Source organism: Lissotriton vulgaris, chromosome 9 (assembly GCF_964263255.1).
Source record: "Lissotriton vulgaris chromosome 9, aLisVul1.2, whole genome shotgun sequence".
Taxonomy (NCBI): domain Eukaryota; kingdom Metazoa; phylum Chordata; class Amphibia; order Caudata; family Salamandridae; genus Lissotriton; species Lissotriton vulgaris.
In genome coordinates this window covers 705,855,159-705,879,124 of record NC_141697.1, presented here as the reverse complement: position 1 = coordinate 705,879,124, position 23,966 = coordinate 705,855,159, and the positions used below count along the sequence as shown (strand labels likewise).

Below are 23,966 nucleotides of genomic sequence, written 5' to 3'. Positions count from 1 at the left end.
CAAATTGCATTTTTTTCATTTGTTGTTTGTTTTAAAACATAATTAAATGGTATTGTCATTTACAATGGCAATAGGTGAGCATTAGAGAGTAGTAGAGAGTATTAGCAGACAGAGCCACACACACACAGAGCCACACAAACACACACACAGAGCCCAACAAACACAGAGCCACACACACACACACACACACACACACACAGAGCCCAACACACACACACACACACACAGAGCCCAACACACACACACACACACAGAGCCCAACACACACACACACACACACACACACACACACACACACAGAGCCCAACACACACACACACACACACAGAGAGCCCAACATACACACACACAGAGCCCAACACACACACACAGAGCCCAACACACACACACAGAGCCCAACACACACACACAGAGCCCAACACACAAGAAACCTACAGCGGACCCCACCGAACTCAAGAATTACCGCCCCATCTCGCTCCTCCCGTTTCCAGCCAAAGTCATCGAGAAGACCGTCAACAAGCAGCTGGCCGCCTTCCTCGAGACGAACGGATCCCTCGACCCCTCACAGTCTGGCTTCCGAGCCAACCACAGCACCGCGACCGCCCTCATCGCGGCCACCGATGACATCCGAGCCCTGATGGACAACGGAGAAACAGCGGCCCTCATCCTCCTAGACCTCTCCGCAGCCTTCGACACTGTCTGCCACCGCACCCTAGTGCAGCGCCTCAGCAACGTCGGAATCCAGGAGAGGGCACTGGAGTGGATCATCTCCTTCCTCGACGGAAGAACACAGAGTCCGACTACCACCGTACAAGTCAGAGGCCACCAAAGTCATCTGCGGCGTCCCTCAAGGATCCTCGCTGAGCCCCACCCTCTTCAACGTCTACATGACCCCCCTCGCGGCCATCGCACGCCAGCACAACCTCAACATCATCTCCTACGCTGACGACACCCAGCTGATCCTCTCCCTGACCAACGACCCCGCCGCCTCCAGAGCCAACCTTCACGAAGGGATGAAACACGTAGCCGAGTGGATGACTACCAGCCGCCTGAAACTGAACTCAGACAAGACGGAGGTTCTCATCCTGGGCTCCTCGCCCTCCGCCTGGGACGACTCCTGGTGGCCCTCCGCCCTGGGCACCACACCCAAACCGACAGACCACGCACGGAACCTGGGCGTCATCCTGGACTCCTCCCTCTCCATGACCAGACAAGTCAACGCCGTCTCCTCGTCGTGCTTCAACATCCTGCCCATGTTACGGAAGATCTTCCGGTGGATCCCCACCGAGACCAGGAAGACGGTCACCCAGGCCCTCGTCACCAGCCGACTGGACTACGGCAACGCCCTCTACGCCGGAACCACCGCCAAGCTCCAGAAGAGACTCCAGCGGATCCAGAACACCTCAGCCAGACTCATCCTCGACATCCCACGACACAGCCACATTTCCGGACATCTGAGAGACCTGCACTGGCTCCCCGTCAACAATAGAATCACCTTCCGTCTCCTCACCCACGCACACAAAGCCCTACACGATCAAGGCCCGAGCTACCTCAGCAACCGCATCAACTTCTACGCTCCCAAACGCCATCTCCGATCAGCCAGTCACGCCCTCGCCGCCGTCCCCCGCATCCGAAGAACGACAACAGGAGGAAGGTCCTTCTCCTACCTGTCCGCCAAGACCTGGAACTCCCTCCCGACCGCCCTGCGCCTAACCCAAGACCACCTCTCCTTCAGGAAGAAGCTCAAGACCTGGCTGTTCGAGCAGTAGCAGCACCCCATACCACCCCCCCCCCCCCCCAAGCGCCTTGAGACCCTCCGGGTAAGTAGTGCGCTCTATAAATGTCTTGATTGATTGATTTAACACACACACACAGAGCCCAACACACACACACAGAGCCCAACACACACAGCCCAACACACACACACACACACACAGCCCAACACACACACACACAGCCCAACACACACACAGAGCCCAACACACACACACACAGAGCCCAACACACACACACACACAGCCCAACACACACACACACACAGCCCAACACACACACACACACAGCCCAACACACACACACAGAGCCCAACACACACACACAGAGCCCAACACACACACACAGAGCCCAACACACACACAGAGCCCAACACACACACACAGAGCCCAACACACACACACAGAGCCCAACACACACACACACAGAGCCCAACACACACACACACAGAGCCCAACACACACACACACAGAGCCCAACACACACACACAGAGAGCCCAACACACACACACAGAGAGCCCAACACACACACACAGAGAGCCCAACACACACACACACAGAGAGCCCAACACACACACACACACACACAGAGCCCAACACACACACACAGAGCCCAACACACACACACAGAGCCCAACACACACACACAGAGCCCAACACACACAGCCCAACACACACAGCCCAACACACACACACACAGCCCAACACACACACACACACAGCCCAACACACACACACACAGCCCAACACACACACACAGCCCAACACACACACACACAGAGCCCAACACACACACACACAGCCCAACACACACACACAGCCCAACACACACACACACAGAGCCCAACACACACACACACAGAGCCCAACACACACACACACAGAGCCCAACACACACACACACAGAGCCCAACACACACACACAGAGCCCAACACACACACACAGAGCCCAACACACACACACAGAGCCCAACACACACACACAGAGCCCAACACACACACACAGAGCCCAACACACACACATAGAGCCCAACACACACAGCCCAACACACACACACACACAGCCCAACACACACACACAGCCCAACACACACACAGCCCAACACACACACACACACACAGCCCAACACACACACACAGAGCCCAACACACACACACAGAGCCCAACACACACACACAGAGCCCAACACACACACACAGAGCCCAACACACACACACACAGCCCAACACACACACACAGAGCCCAACACACACACACACACAGCCCAACACACACACACACAGCCCAACACACACACACAGAGCCCAACACACACAGAGCCCAACACACACATAGAGCCCAACACACACACAGAGCCCAACACACACATAGAGCCCAACACACACACACAGAGCCCAACACACACACACAGAGCCCAACACACACACAGAGCCCAACACACACACACAGAGCCCAACACACACACACAGAGCCCAACACACACACACAGAGCCCAACACACACACACAGAGCCCAACACACACACACAGAGCCCAACACACACACACAGAGCCCAACACACACACACAGAGCCCAACACACACACACAGAGCCCAACACACACACACACAGAGCCCAACACACACACACAGAGCCCAACTCACACACACAGAGCCCAACTCACACACACAGAGCCCAACTCACACACATAGAGCCCAACACATACACACAGAGCCCAACACATACACACAGAGCCCAACACACACACACACACAGAGCCCAACACACACACACACAGACCAACTCACACACAGAGACCAACACACACAGAGACCAACACACAGAGACCAACACACAGAGACCAACACACACAGAGCCCAACACACACAGAGCCCAACACACACAGAGCCCAACACACACACACAGAGCCCAACACACACACACAGAGCCCAACACACACACACAGAGCCCAACACACACACACAGAGCCCAACACACACACACAGAGCCCAACACACACACACAGAGCCCAACACACACACACACACACACAGAGCCCAACACACACACACACAGAGCCCAACACACACACATAGAGCCCAACACACACACACAGAGCCCAACACACACACACACAGAGCCCAACACACACACACAGAGCCCAACACACACACACAGAGCCCAACACACACACACACAGAGCCCAACACACACACACAGAGCCCAACACACACACACAGAGCCCAACACACACACACATAGAGCCCAACACACACACACAGAGCCCAACACACACACACAGAGCCCAACACACACACACAGAGCCCAACACACGCACACAGAGCCCAACACACACACACAGAGCCCAACACACACACATAGAGCCCAACACACACACACAGAGCCCAACACACACACACAGAGCCCAACACCAACAACCAATCGAGGACCAAAACCCAGTCGTGGCTAGAGGTCATTCACCCACACTGGGCCCTACTGCGCACCGAGAAGAAATATTACCCCAGGTCAACCAAGATAGGTTAAGGAAACTAATCCTGAAAGGCAAACTCGAGGGGGCCCCCGGTCCCAACGGGATACCGCCGATCCTATACAAGCAAGACCCAGCCTTCTGGTGCAATACTCTGACACCAGTATTTCAAGCAATAAGAGGAACGGCCAGCATACCAACATCCTGGAGAGGCTCAATAATTAGCCCAATCTACAAAAAGGGAGCCAGGAACGACCCAAGTAGTTATCGTCTTATTGCCCTCATCGATACAGAGGCCAAATACTATGCAGGCCTCATTTTGGAGGAATTAACATCTTGGGCAACAGGAAAAAACATCATCGCAGCAACTCAAACTGGATTCCGCAGCGGCCAGGGCACCTCAACCAACATCATGGCGCTAACCCTTCTGTCCGACGCTGCAAAAACCTCTAAGGGGGCACTCTTCACGTGCTTCATAGACTACAGTGCCGCGTTCGACCATGTGGATCGGCAAAAACCCTGGCGGAAGTTGGACAGATGGGGAATTCCAGGCACACTTTTACAACAGCTGATAATGCTATATACCGACACCTGGGTCAGGATCAAGTTAGGTTCTGGCACGCATCTTTCGAGACAAATCAAGACCAGTAAAGGCCTGAAACAGGGCTGCGTCCTAGCCCCCACGATGTTTAACCTTTTTCTCGCAGACCTCCCCGACGACCTGGAGACAGTCAAAACCCACGCCCCAAGACTAGGCAACATCACGCTTTCAAATCTTCTATATGCTGACGACCTAGTCCTCATCAGTCGGTCCCCTATCGGTCTTCAACATCTCCTCAATAAAACCAATGCATTTTCAAAAACCAACTCATTAACTATCAACTTAAACAAAACAAAAGTAATGACAATAAACTACCATAAAAAACGGAAACCTGCATGGTTCCTGAACGGACAGAGGTTAGACCAGGTAACCTCCTACAAATACCTAGGAGTCATAATAGACGGCAATGGCTCCTTCAAACAACAACTAGATGCCATTCGCCGAAAGGGTACGACATTCCACCTATCGATAAGACCCTTGCAGAAAGTACTCCCAGACCGGACCGTGGGCCCTCTCCTACAGGTAATAAAAGCTCGCTTACAGCCCATGCTCACCTACGGCAGCGAGGCCATGAGAGGGAAAGACGCAACAACACTAGACAATACCATCAGTCGAGCATACAGGGCAATACTCCATCTCCCCAACAACTCATCACCAGCACAAATTCGGCTAGAATTCGGCCTGCAGAAACAAGCGGTCGAGAGAAGAGGCGCATACCTAAAAAGCTGGCGGAAAATCAGAGATGCGGACCAAGGGTCCCTAACCGCCCATCTATGGACGGAACTATCGATTAGAGACAACTCACCTGCAAGGACCTACTTAACGGACTCACTGAGGTCTTAGGACTCACAGACTTATGGGAGTCGGCAACTGACCCTCGTACCTTCAAAAAAGTGGTGTCAAAAGTCACCAAGATGGTTTCATTAATCGAGGACAAAGCCACCCTAGCTAAGAGAGAGCACGGCTGGGCGGTGCTGAAAGGTTACAGCGCTCTAAAACCATGAAGACTACCTAATGATGGGCCTCACACAAAAGACAAAAAAGAAGTTTCTTACAATGCGCATGGGCAGAATTCCTATAGCTCCGCACCTGGCACCATGGGCAAGGGAAAACCCTGCAAATCAATGCAGTCTGTCTTTCTGCGAAAGAGGACCTTATACATATAATCTGCATTTGCACAAAACTCCTGGACATAAGGCGCTCACTGCTACGAACACTATGGAACCAGAAAGGCATAACGAGCTGCAGGCAGGCCGTGATGCTCTGTTTTAACCCTGATGAAACTCAGCTAAACTGCAGAATAACAAAATACTTTGAGATAGTGGCCAAAAGACTAAACGAAACAAGCATTTGAAATGCAATAGGTCTCACATTAGGAAAGTTTGAGCAATTGGTATTGTAAAGGACACTTTTTTTATTTATGTGTTGGTTTTGAAAATAGCAAAAGTAATAGCTTTGTCAGTTACAATGTCAATAGTTTTAACTTTCGCAAATGTGACACCTATAGCATTTGTAATGCAATGTGTGTTGTCTTTACGTGACTTAGATGTATTCGCATCGACAGGCGAGACCTAAAAAAGACACGAGGAGCATTCGCCACGAGTATGAGCTGCTTTAATAAGGGGGGGGGGGGGTCTTATCTTTATCTTTTCTGTCCCTTTTTCTAATACTATTGTATATCATCATATGAAATTGGATATTAAGGTCTGTGTTTTATAAAGTAAATTGTTATTTGTTGGTAATGAAATGAGTGATGTTAAATATGGAATTATGATGTGTTAGTGCTTCTATATACCTTTGTACCTTGTGGCTAATAAAAAAAAATGTTTAAAAAAAAGTTTTACCCTTCCCAAGTAAATAAACATATCAAAGGGCCCTGGGCTGCTATGGCCACTGCCAAACAAAACACTCTTGTTCACGCACCCATGGTGTGAAGCTGGGGAGTGCAACATCAGGATGCCAGAGAGAGACTGACAGCTCAGAACAGCTGATTGTGAGAAACCCGCGACTCACCGTCTAACTCTAACCCATGGCTCGAACGTGTCTTAATCCCCTGATATTTTTCACTCATGAAAGACAGATTTCTGTATGGGCTCCGCGCTAACGACGCCAGGGAGTTCAACAGACACGTCAATAAAGCTGCCCTCGGGGCACACTATGAACCCACACAGCGAGGGTCTCGAATGTTGCCAGACTAAAAGAAAGGTGCACCTGGTAGGCCGGCTCGCCATCCTTTTGAAGAACTACTACGCAGCAGCGCAAGCCGGCGTGCTGCGCAGCGGTGGGGGAGGGGAAGAGTTGCTTGGCAACAGCGATGTCACTGGTGAAGCCACTGTAAAAACACTGGTTTCCAACCACGTGGAAGCACGCTCCGTATTGTCAAGCAGAGAAGCCGCGCGCACGCTTCCAGTCGCAGCAAAATTCACTAATAGTTATCACGGACGGTCGCGATACAACGGCAGAGTCGGAGGAGGCGCGCCAATGCGCTCCTGGTTAATGAACAACAGGTGGAGTGTGCTTGGGCTGCGGCGGTTCCAGGAATTAGTCTAGGGCAGGGGCATGTTGCAAGAGAAGCAACACGAGTACACAGCAGGAACTGGTTGCTAATTCAACTGGCCTCACTCAAGGGAGCTGCTCAATGTGATCCACATGTGTGGCAGCGCCATGACATACTAAGGACACCAAAAGAGCCGCGGCCGCTGCAACACAAGCCTGCTCGCTGCAGCCAGGGTATGCGCATAAGGAAGGGCGCGTTTCTGCTGTGTTTAACAAACGGAGGGAGGTATATCCGGAGAGTGGCAGCAGACGGCCAGCTAAACTATAAGTCTGCAGACAATGCACAGCTGTAGCCATAATTCCAACACGAACACCCTGTGGGTGATGTAGATTCTTCACTTTTGATCGAGTGCTCTTCTCTTCTTGGACCACATATTAGAGGGGTGAATATTACAACGCCATCGTCTCAAAATGCTATCGATAAATTTAATGATTCGGATGATAACTATTTTTGGGATACCGACTATAATGGCAAATATGTATTTAAAAACAGATTATTCCAGTTGATGTGGTCCTCCAGAAAAACAAGAAAACAGAACAAGACGGAGGGAAGGAAGATAAGGGGAGGGGGGAGGAGAAATGCGACACGGCGGGCAGGGGAGGGGGCGGAGCGGGGAGCGGTGCGACACGGCAGGCAGGGGAGGAGAGTAGGAGGAGGAGGGGGGAGGAGAGTAGGAGGAGGAGGGGGGAGGAGAGTAGGGGAGGCACGGCCTAGCGGCCGTGCAATCAAGAAATGAGGGGGCGGATCTGGGGGAGGCTGTGACACAGAGAGTAGGCAAGGCAGGCGGCTGGGGGCATGTGCACGCGCTTTTAAGCTCAATGCACATGCGCATTGAGCTTAAATTTCTCGTGCACTGCAAGGAATCGCCACGATTCCTTGCAAGTTGGTTCAAGAGTGGATAAGCCCCCATAGTCTCGCAAGCTCGATGCGCATGCGCATCGACAGGTGAGACCTAAAAACCAGAGGGTCTTCTCTAGCAGAAGTCAAATAACAACAAAAAAACACCCCTGGCTACCACGGTCATCGAAGTGGAAGCAGTAAGGACACGAAAACTCCACAGACTCATATACAACAATAGCTGAGACTTTTTACATCTGAACTACTGCACTTTATTAGTTTTAATGAAGACACCAACTTTTTAAAATTTGTACGTTTTATAATTGTGAGTTTTTATTAACTGTACAATAAACAAACCTTAAACCTTAAACCTTAAACCTTAAACCACACACAGAGCCCAACACACACACACAGAGCCCAACACACACACACAGAGCCCAACACACACACACAGAGCCCAACACACACACACAGAGCCCAACACACACACACAGAGCCCAACACGCACACACAGAGCCCAACACGCACACATAGAGCCCAACACGCACACACAGAGCCCAACACGCACACACAGAGCCCAACACGCACACACAGAGCCCAACACACACACACAGAGCCCAACACACACACACAGAGCCCAACACACACACACAGAGCCCAACACACACACACAGAGCCCAACACACACACACACACAGAGCCCAACACACACACACACACAGAGCCCAACACACACACACACACACAGAGCCCAACACACACACACAGAGCCCAACACACACACACAGAGCCCAACACAGCAGCATACGGCCACTTAAACTGAGAATCCAAGAACATCGCAGGGCAATTATAAATAGGGACAGTAGGCATCCGATAATGGAGCATTACAATTTGGAACATGCTAATGACAATGCATTCTGGTTCCACGCAATTCAACATATTCCGCCTAATAAAAGAGGTGGGAATAGGGAGCTTACCCTAAGGAGAGAGGAAGCCAAGTGGATATGTCGCCTTAGAGCTATCAACCAGGGACACAACTCGGACAATGAGATGCATTACTTTTTATAATGTAACATTGGGCCATCCCTGCAGTGTCAATTCTTTGGCTCCTTTGCCCGGAGTGATTAATCCCTGTACCCTGTGCTCACTCTGATGTTTGACTTTTCCATCACCCTGGTTGAGGTATAAAGGAAACGAATGCTTCCTACTGTGTATCCTGGCTTAGGTGGAGAAGAAATGATGATATTCCAGTATGACTAATAACTTTTATTCATGTCATTTGTTAAATGTGATTCTGACCTTATTTTATGTTGTTGTGTTGTTGACTATATTTTTGTATGTTCATATAGAGATGGTACTTACATGATGTGAATCGTGTTGCTCTTACTTGGTATACTGAAGGCTACTGGGTTTTCCTTCTCAATTGACTTACAATAAGGTGGGATATTATATGTTTTGAATGGGGACTTGTCTTTGATTTGTCCATTTCTTATTCATCTTTTGCCTCAATCTCCTATCATCCGTTCTTTTTACTTCTTAAGGGCTCTGGAAGTACATCCATAATTGGAATATATATATAGATGTACATTTCTATATATATATTTGACCAGTCATTTCCTATGGTAAAGCGCGGCGATTTTTTAATTTCATAAATCCATAATTGGAATATATATATAGATGTAAATTTCTATATATATACTTGGCCATTCATTTCCGATGGTAAGTCGCGGCGTTTTTGAATTTCCAGTGCATTTGGTAAGGACTGTCGGTATTCTTAGGACAGTTCAATATGGCCGCTCCATTGGGACTCTGTGCAGTCCCTTCTTTATTTCCTCGTCCCCCGTTGCAACCACGAGATTCCCGTGTTGTCTGCACAAACACAGGTGTGTGTGATTGTACACCATGTGACCGATGCGCGGGGCGTTTAAAAACGCACCGGACCGGGCTGATTCCAGCCGATCGAATCCGTCATGGGGACACCGCACTGAAAGGAGGCTCTTCAGGTGAGTTTGCGCTAGCCTTTAGTTAACCTGATGTCTCCCATCTTCTTTCATCCATAGGGATGGGATACTACAAGTACTTTTGCACTTTGCCGAGTCACCCCTTCTAGTATTCTGGGGGGTGGGTTCCAAACGCTCCGTCCCTTGACCCATGCCGAGTCACCTGTTTGTAATCTCTTGGTTCTAAGGGGGGTGGGTTCTGAACGCTACCGTCTTTTGTATCCTTCGGACAAGTAATGCACCTTGGCTGCAGCGTCTTACTAGCGTTCCGTGTGTCTCGTATGCACCCGCTTTCATTTGTTTTCTCCTTGGGTTGTAGGGGTAAAAATGCTCCGTTATTTTTAGCCCCTGGGTGTGTTTAAAAACGTAACGCAACTCTTGGGGTCTGCACACGCTGGGATTGTGAGTTTTCACTTTGTAGCAGGACCTGCAGGTTCCAGTTGATACGCCCTCATGTGGAGTTACTTTGGTAAATGCATACGAAATATATATATGTATTATGGGCCTCTATATGACACTCCTCTCACCTAGATTTTGATTTTTTCATGCACCATTATTCTATAAATCTTGGTAACGGCATTTTCTTCATAGGACCATTTATGTGTGAACTTGCTTCTTCACACACGGTGTTCTCCAAATTAGCATGATAAGTAATACCTGTTTTATTAGGATTACATATGTTATATGTGCCAGTAACATGACCATTACCCTAACAACTTTTCTGCTGATTAGTAGTCAAGGATTTACTGTTTTGGATTAATGAAATTATTGTGTGGGGGCGTGATTTACATGTATGTATATATAGAACTCCCCCTTCTTTCCATTTTCTATTACAGCATTTTTGGTGGCAGCTTATTATGGTCTGCGCATGTACTGTTCTTTGGATGCCAGAAATTTTACACTAATCTTGTGAGTAATTTTACAATATTGATTCGCGTAGGAATCTGAATCGCCGCTTGTTATGTCCATATAGATAATATTGTCTTTTGTGACTAGCCTATACAATATGGCTTACTAACAACCAGCTTTTTAATATTAACTTTGACGTACATTGATTGAAATCCTCCTTATCTTCTTTTGATGTAGTGGAACATCACCTTCTTGGACTAATTGTGTTTTTTACGTATAAACCCTTGACGTGGCTAAAATATTATCCGGATATCGGAATTTTGACATAGGGTAAGGAGTTCTGGTGCCCCTTAAAACCTATTAGGGCTTGATCTCTGGACCTTCTCCCATATACTAATTAATTTTCTGTACCATTTTCAGCATCTGTACTGTTCGGATCGAACGATTCCATTGACGTCATTTTCGTCGCTTCAAGTTCTGACCAACACCCTTGGTGAGAACATCCTTTGTACAGTGTCAACTCTGGCCCTGTCCTTACTTGGGTTTTACTCAATGGCTATTCTTATCTGCTTTACCTCTTCTTGCTTTCCTCCTTTCTCTTTTCTCCTTACTTGGGTTTCATTCAATGGCTATTCTTATCTGCCTTACCTGAGGCATTTTACAATTTGTCACATTTGGTTCTGGTTACCAATGTCCTATACAAATCATCAAGTTGCATCACTTTTGTGTTTATATATTTGGATTTAAATGCAAGATGTTTTTCAAAAAATATAGGATTAATATTGTGACCCTCTTTTAGTATTTCCATCTCGTCTCGTTAAAAGTTCAACTTCAATGTATTTTTTAACCTTGTCCGTTTTTTGTAAATGTCATGTTGGTATGTGTCGTTAATATTGGTGTATTTCTGTGTTGCTTTCAGCCCTGACGAAGCTCCCATGGTTGGGGAGCGAAACGCGTTGGCTGTCCTATAAATGAGAAAATAAAAGAATTTATTTTTGATACTACATGGTCCTGGCTACTTCATCCTTGGTGCTGCCTCTGTTCTGTTTCTTAAATCTTTGTCTGGATTTCCAGTAGGACCAAACCGCAGCAGGTCCTGGAGGTTATCAGCACAACATCAAATTGGACATTAGAGGGACATCGGAAAATAGAGGTGCTGGCTGCAAGATCCGCTGTGGAACTTTTTTCTACAGAGCCCAACACACACACACAGAGCCCAACACACACACAGAGCCCAACACACACACACACAGAGCCCAACACACACACACACAGAGCCCAACACACACACACAGAGCCCAACACACACACAGAGCCCAACACACACACAGAGCCCAACGCACACACACACACACACACACACACACACAGAGGCCAACACACACACACACACAGAGGCCAACACACACACACACACACACACACACAGAGGCAAACACACACACACACAGAGGCCAACACACACAGAGGCCAACACACACAGAGGCCAACACACACAGAGCCCAACACACACAGAGCCCAACACACACAGAGCCCAACACACACAGAGCCCAACACACACAGAGCCCAACACACACACAGAGCCCAACACACACACAGAGCCCAACACACACACAGAGCCCAACACACACACATAGAGCCCAACACACACACACAGAGCCCAACACACACACACAGAGCCCAACACACACACACACAGAGCCCAACTCACACACAGAGCCCAACTCACACACAGAGCCCAACTCACACACAGAGACCAACTCACACACAGAGACCAACTCACACACAGAGACCAACACACACACAGAGGCCAACACACACACAGAGGCCAACACACACACAGAGGCCAACACACACACACACACACAGAGGCCAACACACACACACAGAGGCCAACACACACACACAGAGGCCAACACACACAGAGGCCAACACACACACACACAGAGGCCAACACACACAGAGGCCAACACACACACACACACAGAGGCCAACACACACACAGAGGCCAACACACACACACACAGAGGCCAACACACACACACACACACACAGGCCAACACACACACACACACACACACACACACACACAGAGGCCAACACACACAAACAGAGAGGCCAACACACACAAACAAAGAGGCCAACACACACACAAACAGAGAGGCCAACACACACACAAACAGAGAGGCCAACACACACACACAGAGAGGCCAACACACACACACAGAGAGGCCAACACACACACAAACAGAGAGGCCAACACACACACAAACAGAGAGGCCAACACACAAACAAACAGAGAGGCCAACACACACACAAACAGAGAGGCCAACACACACACAAACAGAGAGGCCAACACACACACAAACAGAGAGGCCAACACACACACACACACACACACACAGTTGTTATTTGCAAGCAGGTTCTTATCAGTACAATAGGATAGTATTACCCTCAAGGCACATAATTACTGCAGTCAGAAAAATGATCATGTAAATCAATAGGTATCCGTTGGCGGTGCAAAGAAATCCTACCAATTCAATACCTGTATCAGCGCTATCGCATTAGCACACGTGGTAGATTTAAATCCGAAGCACTTCCAGAAATAATTTGAAAATGTAATGCAACATCATCAGTGCACAGTACACAATTCACCGAGTTACTGTATTACACCACATTTAATGAGTTCACTCACTCAAGGAGCACAGCAAATCCATTGTGTTACTAAAACGTTTAAAAATATTTTACTGCAAGTGCTGGTAGATTTGGCTGTGCACATTTATTCATTTATTTATAAAGTTTGATATAGCGCGAACTTGATCCCGAAGGATATCAGAGCGCTTCACAATTTGAGGCAATTAAATAACTTCCCACCCTATTCCACTATAAATCCACATCCCACTATGGAACTAAAAATGCAAAATTAGATTAAAAAATGTAATAACTACTACAATTTTTACACAGATAATAAAAACAAAGTTAGATAAAAAAAATGCCCCAGGGAGAACTCTGTCCACATCCAACCGTGATGAAAAAGAAAACATTTTACTTATTTAAAAATGCCATTGCGTTATGTTTTCAAAACAAAAAGATCTGCAGTTATCTAAACTGGTCTTACCCTTTGCCACCTGTTTCCAGCATGTCTTTAGCTAATCACAGATCAACGCACTGCCATTGGGCAATGAAAGCACTCCATTCCCATTGGTTGGAAGGAAGGACACCAGTCTCACAGCAGGTTGTGACTAGAAAATCGAGACCTATTGCATTTGCACCGACACACACAAAGCCACTCACACACACACACACACACAGCCACCCACACAGAGCCACCATACAGAGCTACCTACACAGAGCTATTCACATAGGTCAACCCACCCACAAATAGAGCCACAAACACAGAGCTACCTACACACACATAGTTACCTACATACAGACAGAGCTACCCACGCATAGAGAAACCTACCAAAAAGCGACCCACACAGAGCCACACACATACATACACACAGAGAGTGTGTGCTAGAGGGCGTGTGCTAGAGGGCGTTTGCAGATTGGTTCTCACCTGCATGCTCATTTTCATCATCAACTATTGCCAACTTATAGCTGGAAAGTGTAAAAAAGTAAAGAAAAAAGAGAGGAGAGTGAAGAATAGACCGTGTGTAGTATATATGAAGTATACTAAAGTATACTAGAGAGAGCGTGTGATACAGAGCGTGTGATACAGAGCGTGTGATACAGCGCGTGTGTTACAGCGCGTGTGTTACAGAGCGTGTGTTACAGAGCGTGTGTTACAGAGCGTGTGTTACAGAGCGTGTGTTACAGAGCGTGTGTTACAGAGCGTGTGTTACAGAGCGTGTGTTACAGAGCGTGTGTTACAGAGCGTGTGTTACAGAGCGTGTGTTACAGAGTGTGTGTTACAGAGTGTGTGTGTTACAGAGTGTGTGTTACAGAGTGTGTGTTACAGCCACCTCACGATCAGATTCCCAAGTCAGTGTTCACAAGCAGGTCCACAGCGCATGCACCTGGCATGGCGCCCACTTTAGTCTCCAGTTAAAGGCTAGCTGGACACTGTGCACCCTTGAACCAAGTCCAGAAGCTGATCAAAGAACAACCCTGGTCAAGGAGAAACTAGTGCCAGAAAGATCAGCCTCTTTTGAACCATGGAGATGCCCAGACGATAGGTAAAGCGAACAAGGAGGAAAAACCCACTAAAGCGCAAATGCTGGTCGAGTGCTGGAGGGGTACCCTTACATGTACCAGGTGCAAACTCGCTCAAGGATAGCGACTCAGGTTAGAGCAGGCAGTCCTTGTGGAGTCTGTACCCACGATATCTTCTTCTCTTGAACAACACGTACCGACCGCCCCACGAAGCCCCTTGATCTATACTGGACAGAGTTTGTGACCAGCGCGGGCCATTGTTGTTACGGAAAACTGGCTCGCTAAGTTCTCAATGAAGGGCAAACAATTCAAGAACCCCTTATTTCAGCATGAAATGCCATGGAAACAGAATCGACCACTGCACTGGCAAAAGAAGAAAAAACCTACAATATATGCCAAAGCCAAACCAAGAACAGGGCCCCACCAGAACTAAAATCACAATGGCGTTCTAGGGCCGGGGACCTCACCATAGCCCAATACCCTAACCACAAAGTACATGACTTAAACTGCGCCAACCTACCTTCGACTCCATGCTCCTTTCTTTAACCATCAAAATCTCCAACCATCAGTGCTCATAAACTACCAGACTCCCTCCCGTAACAGGCAGCAGTGGAAGGGGCGTGGTTAGGAGCGGATACAACTGATTCTCCCAGCTTCCTGGCACACACAGCAGCCCAGTCAAATACGCCTCCAATTCCACTTATTAATTGTACAATTAAATGGATTACATTTAGCCTCTGGCTCCAATGTTTACAATTCACGTGCACACTAGATGAGAACCACGAGGTTGAACAAGTTCTTCCTCACAAGTGCTCATCAATTTACTGGAAACCGATACCAACACGAAAACAAAAGAAACCTGGGGAGGGGATGAATGTACAATTTTTCCAACACTTTAGGAATGCAGCTAAACTTTAACGATCGATGTCTAGGCGTAGAGCAGAGTCAAGAAGTGATGTGTGTTTATAAAAACTAAGTACTACAAATATTTTTCGACTATTTACGTCAAAACACTACGTTGGATCACTGCCCCTCAAACGTTCACCTTGAAATACAGCATACATATTCTGTTCTACTACCTACCCCAAACGCCAACACTATTGCCACAATATTAACACACTAGACTGTATTATCGGAAGCTTGAGATTGAATCGGAAAAAAGAGCATCCGTCATGCACCAGAGGGTGTGGTAGAATTAAGCTCTGGTAGACAAGTCAATTTGAGGCATGCTATATTTGAATATTCATCGTATTATCATTCCCCTATCGCGATTTTCCAGCTTAGGACTCGGAGAGCACCTAGTGTAAAGCTGTCTGGGGCAATCACATATCAGTCACAAGAAATGAACAGCAAACACTAGCAAACTCTACATAACGCGCATACAAAACAGTGGAGCTGGAGCATTACAACACTTGAAGAGAACACCCTCCGAAGTGAATTTTAACACCCAGAGCACCACATCCACCCATTCTGCTTCGCTTACGTTACTCAATGTGAGGACACGCTGCCCACATCACCAACGGTACGAATTTAAGGGGCCCACGGATAAATGTCCGTTTCTATATTCAAAGCTCTTAACAGTTAGAGAATTATGATGGAAACTGAACAACTTTAAATGTCAACAGACAGTTGCTATGAGCACCCACCTGGCTCGCCAGCATGCCGGCCCTGACCAGAAGGGCTACAGTGCCTGTTAGTGGCAGCCTCGGGTCTCGTCTGTATTCGACATGCCATCCGTTATTACTGGCCCGACGGGCTGCCTTGCATCAGAAACCGATTTCTGATGTAAGACGCACATTGGATTTCACTCTCTGGAGATCGCTGGGGCAGACAGTGACTTATAAATAGGAGCGGGGTTCGAGGGGAGGCGAAGGGCGGCCAACGGCTCGGAGAGGGCCATGACGTGAATCCAGCGACAGGGCCAGCGATGCAAGCACTCCCGCTGCTGATGCAAGCGCGCTGGTCGCCTCCTGCCCCAGGCTAGCAAACGTACAAAACCCGGTTCAGGCAGGAGACTCACGATATTTGAAGTCTAAAATGACTCAAGTATGGTTTCATTTTAGCTGTCCTCCCCTAAAATAGTCTCGGCTTCATTAGAAGTCAATGGGGAAAAAAGACATTCCCCCTATTTGGTTTTAAAACCGCCCCCTTTCCTGTTCGAAAAAAATTGGCTGGTATGGAATGGCTCTATAAACACGCCGTCGAAACAACCTGTCCTCGTATTACATAGGAGTACAGACATGACCATAGCATCTGTATCAAAAGCGATTTTTTTTTCACACCGTCGTATGGGGACACAGGAACAAGCAACACCACCATGTTTCTCCGAAGCGAAGCAGAAATGTCTTGGAGAAACCAACGCCATTTTTGGGACTGAGGGGCGTCTTTTCTTTCTCTCCTCTTCCCATTGGCTGGAATGTATAATCCCAGCCAATGGGAAGAGGAGAGAAAGAAAACAGAAAGAAATGAAAAAACACACCCCTCAATCCCAAAAAGACGGGGCTTGAACGGACAGACGCCCCTCTCGTCCAATGGCTGGCCTCCGTTTAGGAAGCCAGTCAATGGAGAAGAGGGGCGGGTTCAAGCCCCCATACTAAGACTTACATTCTTGGCTGCGCGACATTGCTGCGCAGTGTACGCTAGTCTGAGACCTAAAAACAGACTAACTAACCACATTAATTTTAAATTGCTTTTCTAGATTATACAAGCTATACATTAGTTAGCATCTGCCTTTAGTGCGTGGCATGCTATAAATAAACGAGGAAAATGTTTTACAAAATGTTCAGACTTTTAAAGTTAAAGCATGCCACAGGTTCTGTAACAACCTTCGTTAACTAAAGTAAACTGTCAAACTGTTGCTTACATCTATGTTAATGTGTGAAAGATAAAGATGTGCTTAAGCACACGGCATTCATTAGTTACGTTTTGTATTTTAATAGCGTAGCCAAAAGGCACAGTGGCAACCAAGCAGCTCATAAAAACCGCAGTTAAGAATAAACGAATAATTTTGAAAAGAATAAAGATTTGCAGAGTTATTGTCCGAGGGAAGAGTGGAATTAAAATGGTGGGAACGGAAGAGGGGATGAAAACATTTGTTATGGAGGTGTGAATAAAACAGGGGAGATTTAAGCTAAACGCAATATACAAATTACTCGCACTAAATTACTCACGTGTATGTTTAGATGTATATATGACTACTTTTTCTTCCAGCTAACTCTATTTGTGTATATATTTTGTATCTGTGACAGCACTGTGCATATCGAAAATGCTGAAAGGTATTAGGACATTAACTACGTCTTAAAAGTACCTTTAGCCATAGAGATGCACGTCTGAAAATGGCTTTTTAGCCATAGAGATGCAATCATTAATGTCCCTATCCCATTCAGAATGTTTGTGCCAGAGGAATGAAGGTTTCGGTCTTCGTTATGTGAAAAGGAACAGGATTTCCTAATGGGAATAATTCATGAAAGAACATCGGGATATTCTACCAGTTAAACAACAACGCCTAACCGTTAATAATAACACATACAAGATTTTTTGCATATGTAAATAGTTACCTTCCATCATTTTTTCCTAAAGGTTCGTCATATTGGACTCCAATCCAGTAGCCAGGTTTGAAATCCACAAGCCCTACAAAAAAATTAACGTTCAAAGTCAAATGATTTCATTTTAATGTATGTAACAGTTGGAAAGGTCCGATTATGCTCTAAATCACACTGAATCAAAGACAAAGGCACATCTTTCAAACACAAATACAAACAGGAGTCTGACAACTGGCTACTTTTCTCCTCTCTGGCTTCCTTTTTGACTGCCGCATTAAAGAGTCGGGCCTAGTAAATATTTTTACTGTCGAACAAATCCTTCAGATTTCATATTTGGGGAAAAAACGTATTTTATTTCTTAACCAGAACCCTCTAGCTTTTCAGAAATGTGACAAAATTGTAATGCAGGATGCAAGTACTCCTCTCTCTCCCCTTGCTTTTCCAAATCGGTTTTGTCTGCATCTCACCTGGTAAGTTAAAATCGAATCAGTCGTGTGGCTGGGCATGTCAGCAGGGCAATAGTTGATCAAGTAAGTACATTTATTAAATATTATGTTCTCATACGTACTGCCTCCCTCCAATTTCTCGCTAATTCGAACATTAGTACACACACTAGAGGACGAGTATTAGCAGCAAATTTTGTGAAGGTGAAAAACGGGCTGTAACCGAAAATGCTGTACAGAAGAATAGAATACATAACTAATGCCAATTACTGCCTCTTGGGGAACCAGGCTGAGGGGCAAACTGATTTCAAACTGTAAATTAGTATGACAGGTTAGCAACTTACACCACAGTATTTACAGTTTAGGTTAGGTAGCTAGCCATAGTACACAAAGGAGTTGGTTTAAGAGAACGTACTCCACCTGAACAGATTCCATAATGATACCTGTCCAGGTTGGTGAGGTTGAGGGACACCAGAGCATGAACAATAGCGCCCTGTGAATCAGTCAGTTTCACCAATGTTTGTAAATATGTGGTATTTATACCTCGTAGATCCAATCTTTCTAAACGCAAACACCATATTCTACAAGAATTGTCTAACAACCAACATCTGACATTCCAATTGGAGGATAAAGATGGAGAATTGGTAGTGGTGGACAGGAGCTTTTACCTGCTGATAGTACAAGAACAAGTGGATGACTTCACAACATATATGAAATTGGAACAAGATCACACTTTTGAAATCAAGGAGACACTAATGAAGATTTTAGAAAAAGAAACACGGAATGGATTTCTTCAAACACGCGGAGCTTTCTGACAACTCATCATCCCAGACGACCACTGCTATATATGCTACCCATAGGTACACAAGGATCTACACAACCCTCCATTCAGGGCAATAATCTCAGGATGTAATTCCCTATTCGAAACACTCAGTAAATATGTGAATCATTTTTTGCAACCGTTCGTTAATAAATAGAAATCTTGCATCAAAGACAGAACACATTTTTTACAGCAGTTGCAAGAACTGGATTACGGCAATCATGAATATTGGATACTCTGTACCATTGATGTAAAATCTTTATATACATCCCTACCCCTACAAGAGAGTGTTGAGGCATGTGAATGGGCATTAGTGAAGCAGTCAGCAACAGGAGCAAACCGATTCTTAATTTTGGAATTTCTCCCATTTTGTCTACAACAAAGCGATTTTCAGTGGAATGACACATTTTTATTAATTTTAATTACAAATTAGATGCACTTCTATGGGGTTTGCCGGAGCACCAGTTAACGCCAATGTTTTCATGTCCAAATTTGAAGAAGACCCCTTTAACAGATTTTGAATAGAAATCGAACTTGATATTCTACAGACGCTTCATAGACAATATTTTTCTGATCAGGAGTAACACACAAAAAAAATGTAAATGAAAATAAAAGAGTTGAACCAGAAAACATTTGTATACAATTCACTCACAACATCAATATGAAGAGTAGATCTTTCTTGGATGTACAAATCATCAACACAGAAACAGCACTAGAAAATTCTGAGTACCAAAAAGAAAACCGATGGTAACAATTTATTATTATTCAATAGTTTCAATTCCCCTAATCTCATTCAGAATTTACCGTTCTCCCAAATACTAAGGATCAAGAGAATCTCATCCTCATGACACATTCAAAACCGCATTAGGAAGACAAATGAACAATTTCAAACAAAGGGAGTATCCAGAGCCATAAAGACAATCACGAGGACTGAATTATTAAAGATCAAACCCAAAACAGAGCAGGACCGTATCATCTTTGTCTTAAGATATTAAACCAAATCAATACACATTAAAAAGTTTATTAAGAACCGCTGGGAACTCCTCCAGCATGAACCGGATTTCAAGAACTTATTCAAAATCAGACCTTTATTCGCCTACACCAGAAGTCGCATTATCAAAGAAATGTTAACTAATCCAAAACCTCAACTAAGCAACACTACAATAGGCATAAATAAAGCCATAATTGCATTCATTGCAATAACATAATTCCCAGAAATTCAATTACACAGCCACAAACGGCCAAAACAATCAAACTACGACATTCAACTGATTGCAATTCAGCATTTGTGATCTACTGCAACAAATACCCATGTGGCTTAATGTATATAGGAAAAACTGAACATAAAATCAAAGTAAGAATAACCAAACATAAAAGTACAATCAAAAACATGAACGTCTATTCCAATCTGGCGATACATTGGGTAGAACAGAAACAAAGTATCCCCCAACTGAGGTTCCCAATTCTGGAGAAACTACAAATAAGACAACTCCAAGTTATTATCTCAGAGAGAGATTAGGTGGATCAAAAAATTCAACACCATAATGCTGTGCTGGCTAAATGACAAAATTTATATGAGTAGTTATTTGTATCTGCAGTACAACACTCTAGGGTAACTACATCAAGGCCTACACCAGACAACCACACATTATACACCACTTCACATGCGAGTTGGGCACAGGTACGGGCGTTAATAGAATTGTGCTATGAATGGAAGTGAAACTTGAGCAACATTGATGTACGATTTTATAATTGATGCTGAGGAAGTCATATGCAAAGTTTTTCTGTAACAGCATGCACACTTTTATATGCACCAACTATTTTTCGAGCACTTGTGTGAATAGGTTTGGCCCACAATCTGTTGAGGAAAAGTATCCTTCTTGTCAGCATTTATTTTGTGTCAGGACTCCATTATTTTTACATTGCCATTTTGTGTCAAACACCTCTGCACGACTCTCCTAGTCAATTCTGCTGATGTCTGATGAAACGAACTGTCACGACCACCCTGCCCTTCCTGCTCCTTGTGGTTGAGCCAATTTCGAAAGAGGGAACAAAGAATTGACCTCACCACCCTCGGACTGAACTCCTGCACACACCAAACATGTTTCGCAAGTCTTGGTCAAACCACTGTCCCAAAACTTGTTTCTTTCACATATCCTGCTGTTCAAGATCTGTCTGTTCTCTCACATGCATATCCTGTTTTGCAAGACCTGACCGTAATCTTTTGCACCATCTGCTGCAGCACCGTCCTGCCTGAACAAAGAATGGCGTAACTATATTCTGACTCGGGGGCGCCAGGCCCCCATCCTAACTGGTTTCTCAAGGTGTGAAATGTGTATATGAGGCCTGTAAGCTGCGGAGTAAAGCAGCAGCCTCCATGTCTTGTTTCCAATGAGCTTGGGACTCTGTTCCATAGCCGGGCTATTCGAATAAAACTTGGTTCCTCCTGAAGACGAAGGCTCCTGTGTCTCCTTTTTCCATATAAGGAGGGTATGGAAGACTTGGGTGGGTCCCCAGCCGCCGAGCCCCAGTAAGTGGGTATACACCGTTCTTCACTATTGATAGTACGCTCGCATTCATTTTACTTAACTTCTTTGACAACACAGTGCGTATTTATTGGTTCCGTTTATTTAGCTAGCCATGCTTCAGTACTTAGGCAGTGTACTTGTATTTACATGACTGATTTATTTGTTCCCCTCAGTATTTTCATGATATCGAAAACTTGCATCCTTCTTTTAACAGAATGATGCTTTAGAACATCTTAGGCTATTTGTAAGTAATATGTTTTACTAAGCAAATATGACAGTATATACTTCTTATAACTAGTTTAATAACAACATACTTTGTTCCATTTTCCCTGGTGTTAGCCTTCCTGCTAATACCAGCATTTACTAGTCTTATAGTTAGGATATGGGTGTTGTAAATTCAGTACAGGTGTTGTACACTCCGTTCATTCCATCAGGCGTACCACAGTGAATAGTTACACCATTACAGGAAGGCTGCCATTTTGGAGCCATCGACCAGTCCTATTTCCGTGTTCACTGAGTTAATAACAGCCTTCCACTTTTTGAGCTAGCGGTCAACTTGTTTTTTTGATATGACGCCGAACGCCATACAGGCCTAGCCTTGATTAAGAGATGAGAACCAAGAAGTTTAGTTAGTTCGCTTTTGGTTGGTTCTTCACAGTAATTTGTTTCATTCTATAGCTGCCATTTTTAAGTTCACCACAGAATATGCACTTGTAGAAATTAACACAAACAGGCCTGTAAAGCCCAGGATCACCATCTGTACTACGACAGTAAGCAGTCAAAGGTATGATGTTGTTAGCACTTTATCTAGATTTGAGCTGACCTCATTACTGTGTGGAGATTACAATTTCTATATATTTCTTAACAGGAAGCGTCATTGTCTTTGAGCACGCCAGAGTTGCTTTCATTAAGTGTGTTTGTGACAGAGTTTTTGGTGATCAACTTTAAAGTCACGGGCACAAAGTTGGTTTATTCGATATTTCACAATCTGTCAAAAGCAGTTTTCTGCACTGAATTCAACCACCTTTTAAGCACGTTATTGTCAGTATGTTTCTTCAAAAGCATTGAGCATCCTCAAGCATGTTTAACACTATGACTCTTTGTGCATTTAGCATGTTTGGAGCAGGCACTATAAAACGCCTGGATAGTATGGGTTCTATGAACGAAAGACTTGAATTATGATTAATTCTAGTTGGTTATTTAAATCAATTAGCTCCTTCCTGTATCTTTAACTGAGATTCAAATTAGATGTCATTTTTTTGCTTATTCTAGTACCCCTGAAGAAGGGATCATAGATCCCGAAATGCATTGGGACCACTGCTAAAAGAAGACTCACATTGTTTACAATGGAACGTTCAACATTTTCATTTTTACATTATTGGTTATCAATGTT

General features: G+C 45.6%; 1 protein-coding gene across 1 annotated transcript in view; it reads right to left on the bottom strand.

Annotated features, from left to right (window-relative positions):
- The window catches only part of TBCB (tubulin folding cofactor B), a 234,590-nt gene that overhangs the window by 35,632 nt on the left and 174,992 nt on the right, over positions 1-23,966 (bottom strand). Inside the window, exon 5 of the mRNA XM_086938442.1 lies at positions 18,798-18,870. Coding sequence (XP_086794568.1) covers positions 18,798-18,870 — 73 coding nt within the window. The remainder of the gene's footprint in view (positions 1-18,797; positions 18,871-23,966) is intronic.